Source organism: Notothenia coriiceps, unplaced genomic scaffold, assembly GCF_000735185.1.
Source record: "Notothenia coriiceps isolate Sejong01 unplaced genomic scaffold, NC01 NC01_scaffold00001897, whole genome shotgun sequence".
NCBI classification, from domain to species: domain Eukaryota; kingdom Metazoa; phylum Chordata; class Actinopteri; order Perciformes; family Nototheniidae; genus Notothenia; species Notothenia coriiceps.
In genome coordinates, this window is record NW_011334598.1 from 1 (window position 1) to 6731 (window position 6731).

Sequence of the window (6731 nt, forward strand, 5' to 3'; positions counted from 1 at the left end):
GCTGAGTCAGTGTTGCCCTGAATGCAGAGGTGTAAAGTCACTAAGTACATTTACTCAAGCGAGCATTTTGAGGTACTTTACTTGAGTATTTCCATGTTATGCTACTTTGTACTTCTACTTCACTCCAATTCAGAGGTAAATGGTGTACTTTTACTCCACAACATTTATTTAATAATAATAATAATAATAATAATAAATGAGATTTATATAGCGCTTTTCTAGACCCAAAGACGCTTTACATTATGAGTCAGGTCGACAAACAAAACAAGAACAAAAACACAAACAAAAACAAAAACAAAACAAAAACAGAAAAGCAGTCAGGAGGATGTTGGTTCAGAGGGGGGAGGGGCGGGTTTAAGGATAAGCAGAGTTGAAGAGGTGGGTTTTGAGACGGGACTGAAACAGGTTGAGGGACTCAGACTCACGGAGGTCTTGGGGGAGGGAGTTCCAGAGCTTCAGGGCTTCCACAGAGAAGGCTCTGTCCCCAAAGCTCCGGAGTTTGGCCTTGGGGGTGGACAGCACACCGGCTGAGGTGGATCTGAGGGACCGGGGTGGTTGGTAGAGGATGAGGAGGTCAGTGAGGTAGGGGGGGGCCAGGTGGCGGAGAGCTTTGTAAGTGAGGACCAGGAGTTTGTAGTGGATGCGGTGAGAAGCGGGAAGCCAGTGGAGTTCTTTGAGGACCGGGGTGATGTGATGCCATGATTTGGTGTGGGTGAGGAGTCTGGCGGCTGCGCTCTGAACACGCTGGAGTCTACTGAGGGAAGTGGAGGTGATGCCGTAGAGGAGTGAATTACAATAGTCAAGGCGGGAGGAGATTAAGGCGTGAATGAGTTGTTCAGCTGCAGGGCGAGTGAGAAAGGGACGGAGTTTGGCAATATTGCGGAGGTGGAAAAATGAGATTTTAACAACTTGATGAACGGATGTGGGGCTCGAGGGAGAGGGTGCGGTCAAATATTACTCCAAGGTTGCGTGCCTGGGTGGATGGGGAAACAGGGGTTTCATCGATGGTGAGTCTCAGGTTGGGGGTTTTGCTGAGGGTGGATTTGGAGCCGATGAGGAGGAGTTCAGTTTTATTGCTGTTGAGTTTGAGGAAGTTGTGTTGCATTGAGAATTGTATTGCAGTCAGACAGCAGTCGATGTGGGTGAGGGGGGGCTTGTGGGGGGATTTGGTGCTGAGGTAAATCTGGGTGTCGTCGGCGTAACAGTGAAAGTCCAGGTTGTAGTGGCGGAGAATCTGACCAAGGGGGAGGATGTAGATGATGAAGAGGAGGGGGCAGAGTACTGAACCTTGAAAGAAAGACACCATTATTCCACACATTCATCCATGTGGGCATAATGTAAAAGCATTGTCACTTAGTTTTATTTATTTAACTAGAAAACTGTTGTTTGTCCACTAATTGAATTGTTGTGTGTTAATCTCTCCCATAGCTACCTGGGTCGGAGGAGGCTTCATTGTTGGAACAGCTGAGATGGTGTACCTGCCATCTATGGGTCTAACCTGGGCAATCCTGGTGCTGTCGGCATACAGCTCATCTTTTATTATTTGTAAGTTTGATATTACATCTGACCGAAAAAAAAAATGTAGCCAAATAATATTAAATAGGTAAAAAATGTAGATATGTAATATTAAAAAATGAACTGAAGAAAATTTCACTATTTAATAAAAACGTAATTTCTGTTTTCCAAAGAGTTTTTACAGATATAAATTGTTTTTTTAAAAAGTATTTAAAGGTATTATACATCTTGGGTTTTCTTTCACACCTCATATTCAGTTTGATTAATATTTAGTAGGTGATTTCAAACGCAGCCAAAGAAAATGTTTATATTTAGTTTCTTTAATTGTGATGTTTTCTGTCCTCCTTATTTTAAGGTGGCTTGGTGTTTGTAAAGCCGATGAGAGACAGAAACTGTGTGACGTTGCTGGACCCCTTCAATGCCAAGTATGGAAAAGTAGTAACTGCTGCACTGTCCCTGGCTTCAATTGGTTTGGATATTGTCTGGTTACCCGCCATACTAATTGGTTTAGGTATGCTATATACATTTTTCTCTCTGTTTGTATACACACACACACAAACAAAGGTTTTAGCGATACGTTGAGTGTGTTTCTTTCAAACACACTGGAGCATCCAAGAGGAAGTTCTAGCTATTTGAGGATGTGGTTCTTGGCTTTTGATTCTATGTCCAGTGCTGTTGTTAAAGATTTCTTGCAATGTTTCAAAAAATCAGGCGTCGGTACAAAGTGAACTGGTAGCACCGGATCTTGAATTTCCCGGGAAGTGGCTTTGCTCAACCCGCCACAAAAGAGGAAGACATGTTTTTTGTCTGAGATATCGGCAGTAAACATCCTCCCAATAATTTGCACAGACTGCTCTGCCACTATTAGAGTCTTCTCCCCATCAGAGAAGGAGATTTGTCATTCGTAGCCCCTTTCATAATTTGACAGAATCCAATCCTTGCCCAGAGGAAGATTACATTTATTGTCATTCCGTAGTACAGGTACTATGTAATGAAACCGTTTCTCTACATTTGACCCATCCTAGTGTTACGGCGCTCTTTCAGTCTTCTCCGTAGTCTCCAGAGTAGCTTCAGCACCATGAGGCAGTTCCTATATCTTATATTCTTAGACATCAATTAATCTCCATTAACAACTCCAAATCCCCCACAGCCCCTTTCAATCATGGCGTCCCTCAGGGTTCTGTACTTCGTCCCCTTCTGTTCATTATCTATATCCTCCCAATTGGACAAATCCTCCGTCAAAACCAACTCCAGTTCAACTGTTATGCTGATGACACACAGCTCTACCTATCAACAAAATATATGTCTCCAACGACACACTCCCAGCTCAGCACCTGCCTCACTGACATTCAAATTTGGATACAAAACAATTTTCTAAAACTCAACTGTGAAAAATCGGAACTTATAATCATCGACCCAAACTCACTTACCCGCTCAACCCAGGATTTTTTCACTTACCATCGACGGCTGCATTGTCAACCCCTCCACTCACATCCGTAACCTTGGCATCATCCTCGACCCCACCCTCACTTTCCTCCCTCACGTCAACCAGGTCACAAAAAACGCTTTCTTCCATTTAAAGGACATCGCCTGCATCAGACCCTCCCTCTCATCGATCGCTGCTGAAACTCTGATCCATGCCTTTATAACATCCCGACTGGATTAATGCAACAACATTATTTTTGGATCACCTGCGTTCATACTAAAAAAACGTCAATATGTCCAAAACTCAGCTGCCCACTTGCTCACCTCCACCCGACGCTCCAACCACTTCAACCCATATCCTCCATGACCTCCACTGGCTCCCCATCAAACACCGCATTGACTTTCAAATATTACTTTTGACTTACAAAGCCCTCAACAACCTTGCCCCCCCCTACCCCTGTGACCTCATCCAACGACACACCCCCGCCCGTCGCCTCAGGTCTGCTGAAGCTAATTTACTGCAGCCAATAAGGAAAAAGCTCTGGGCCTGGGGTGACAGGGCCTTCGCAGTAGCCTCCCCCTCACTCTGGAACTCCCTCCCCAGCCACGTCAGATCTGCAAACACCATCACATCATTCAAACAATCTCTCAAAAGTTTGATTATTATATACCTTTTGGTCCAGGTGATGCAGATCGTGCTTTTTCTACCGCCTGCTGGTTCTCTGTCCACTTGAATGGTGCCGTGTCAAATCGGGAAGCAGGTTCTGGAGTATGAGGCACGTCTTGTTGCTGTTGCCAAGTTGTTTTTCAATGTGATTTTTCAATGTGGTTTTCACAAGCTTCCCTGTCTTCTTCTCCTCCAGTAGATCTCTGGCATAATTAAAGTGGTCCCAGATCTAGCCTGCTCATGCCTTCTCTTTCTAACCCATATGTTTCCTTATCAGTTCTCCTCAGGTTTGTGAGCCTGGCTTTTATCAGATCAAGGATTGCCTCAGGGCCTTCTTTCTAACCCTAACCCTTCTCCTGTTCTTCAGCTTGCCTCCAACTCAAGCATTTTCATTTCCTGCATATTTCTTGTTTGGGGAAGTTGTTTATCTGGTCCATCCCTCAAAATCTCTGCTGGCTTTTGTCGTAGATTATGCCACCAAAGAGGTTTCATTTTTGGAGGCTGGAGGCTCCCATCGAACAAACGATCAGACAAATATTTCATCCTCAAAGCTAGATTTTGAGACCTCTTCTTTCTCAACTAGATGCTTCTACGGGCATTACTTATGGTAAACAAACAACTACATTGCACCATCACTATGCAGACGACGTACACTATAACATATAGCCAGAGTGACCGAACACAAGCATTTAGAAACTGCATTGTACAAATAAAAGATCCCTATCTTCAGCCTATAAACCTGGTGTTTGTTATGACCAATCCCTGAACACAGTCCAATAACACAGTTTATAACATTGTCATGATACAATGTGTTTGACAGGAGGAACCATGAGTGTGGTCCTGGATATTCCCTTCAGTGTGTGCGTATGGATCTCTGCTGCCGTCGCCATTATCTACACTCTGCTGGGGGGTCTCTACTCGGTGGCCTACACAGATATTGTACAGCTTATCCTCTTATTCATCAGCTTGGTGAGTTTGCTACTCGCTACTCCCTTTATTGGGACCACATCACCGAACCCGCTTTTGATACACTTCGGTGTATCAAAATCATAATTTGTGTACAACAACTGTCTGTTATGTGTGTCTCTATTTACATATTTTTCTGTCCCTGCAGTGGATCTGTGTTCCCTTTGCTCTGATGAACCCCCACGTTTCGGCCATTAGTCAGACACTGATGAACAACACCCTTCACGCTCCCTGGATAGGAGCACCAGAGCTGAAAAAGTCCTGGCTACTGATGGACGATTTTTTACTAATGGTAAGGAAGTGGATAATTACAAACACAATTCACGTTAATAAAAAAACATTAACCAATTTACTGTTTTGACTTTAAGGCCCTGGGGAGTCTGGGATATCAGTGCCTTCATCAGAGGACTTTGTCGGCATCGTCCACATCAACAGCCAAGACCACTTGCTATGTTTCGGCTTTCTTCCTGCCTATTTTGGGGATTCCTTCAGTACTTTTTGGGGCAGTTGCTGCCTCCACAGGTAACAACTGTTTCTAAATACTGAGGGAACCTGTGAAAACTGATGTCTTTAAGCACCTGTCGTTTTCCTATGGTTTGGTTCTTGATTTCCTGTTCCTGTTTCCCTCCTAGTCCTCCGGGTTTGTTCTAGTTTTGTTTGCTACTTTTCCTTTTGTTCTGCTTCACCTGTTCCTTCAGTTTTTATATTTTTACGCCAGCTTTGAAGTTAATAAAAGCTCGCCTTGTGTTTACATTATTACTGATTTTGGGTCCGAACTCTTGCCAAACCCTGACAAGAACCGGCGAATCACAGAGTTAAAAAACTAAAATAAGAAACACTTATCTATTTGTATGGACTGCAGGCATTAGCAAATGTGCTAGATAAAAAGTTATTTGGGTGAAGGGGAAATCTCAGCAACATGCCATTTGAGAGGTCATCACATAAGCCACATTCCTGTAGGCTTTTCTCAGAATAACGCAGATGATGTGAACCCTTTTCAGTCTCTCCTTCTTCTGTGTCCATGCTTTAGACTGGAACATGACTTCGTACGGTTCTCCGTCTCCATATGAACGTGGGGAATCAGCTCTAGTTCTGCCCCTCAGCCTCCAACATCTCACCCCATCCTTCATCTCCATCATCGGTATTGGAGCTGTGGCCGCCGCCTCGATGTCGTCACTCGACTCTCTTCTGCTTTCTGCAGCTTCTGTCTTCACCTCCAACATATACAAGAACGTCCTGAGACCCCAGGTGAAGAAAACCAATAGTTCTTTTACAACGAAAGCTACAGGAGAATTATAGAGTTGTTTGATAAAAAACAAGATAGTATGAAGTCACAATTCCAAGATTCAAAGGTTTTAATGTCATATGCATTTAAGCTACATTGTAGAAATGGCAATGAAATTCTTCTGACCTGAGCTCCTCCAATGATGCAACATGTATAAAAAATAAAAAAATAGTGCAAGAAGTCTGTATACACGTAAATAGACAACCCAGTCTCACGGCATTTCGTGTTATAGTCACGAAATTAATTTAATCTATGATTTGTGTTCACCAACACGATTTTCGAATTTTTTTCGTGTCACACAGAACGATTTTAAAAGCAATGTATTTCTATTGGTAGTACGTTTCGTGCCTGCACCACGTCTTTTTGTCCAGTCGGGTCTTGGACAACCGGAAGCTGTGTGGTTCATGAAAACATTTTCTTACTCAATATCTTACCCTAACCCTAACCCTTTTATTTTAAATAGTATAATGTCGGAGTTTTGTTTGCCGTCCGTTAGGAAAGTAAATGGAGCTCAGAGCCTTAGATAACTATTTAGATAAATAGGTCAATCGCAAGATTACAAACAGATGAATGTTTATCGAGGCACTTAACAGAGCTCAGGAGTTTAATAGTCTTATTGCCTGTGGGGAGGAAACTGTCTCTGAGTCTGTTGGTTTTGTCCTGATTCTGCAACAGAACAGTTTGTGGCTGGGGTGATGGGGGTTTTTAATAATCCTGTGGGCTTTCTTCCTGAGCCACTGGGAGCAAAAGGTCTCCGTCCTGGTGATGAGATATGAACAGAAGTGGGAAGTATTGGAGTACAAATACTTGGTTACTGTACTTAGGTACATTTCTCTGGTATCAGAACTTTACTCCACTACTAATTTTTCTGAC

At 43.3% G+C, this 6731-nt stretch overlaps 1 protein-coding gene across 1 annotated transcript; it reads left to right on the forward strand.

Annotated features, from left to right (window-relative positions):
• Positions 1 to 929: 929 nt before the first annotated feature.
• On the forward strand, positions 930 to 5821 carry LOC104964233 (high-affinity choline transporter 1-like; the record flags this gene model as incomplete). Its single annotated transcript, XM_010792977.1, has 7 exons — positions 930 to 1007; positions 1429 to 1545; positions 1871 to 2026; positions 4428 to 4576; positions 4722 to 4865; positions 4942 to 5095; positions 5604 to 5821. Coding segments are annotated over exons 2-7 (897 nt in total), but the record flags the coding sequence as incomplete, so codon positions are not given.
• Positions 5822 to 6731: the final 910 nt, after the last annotated feature.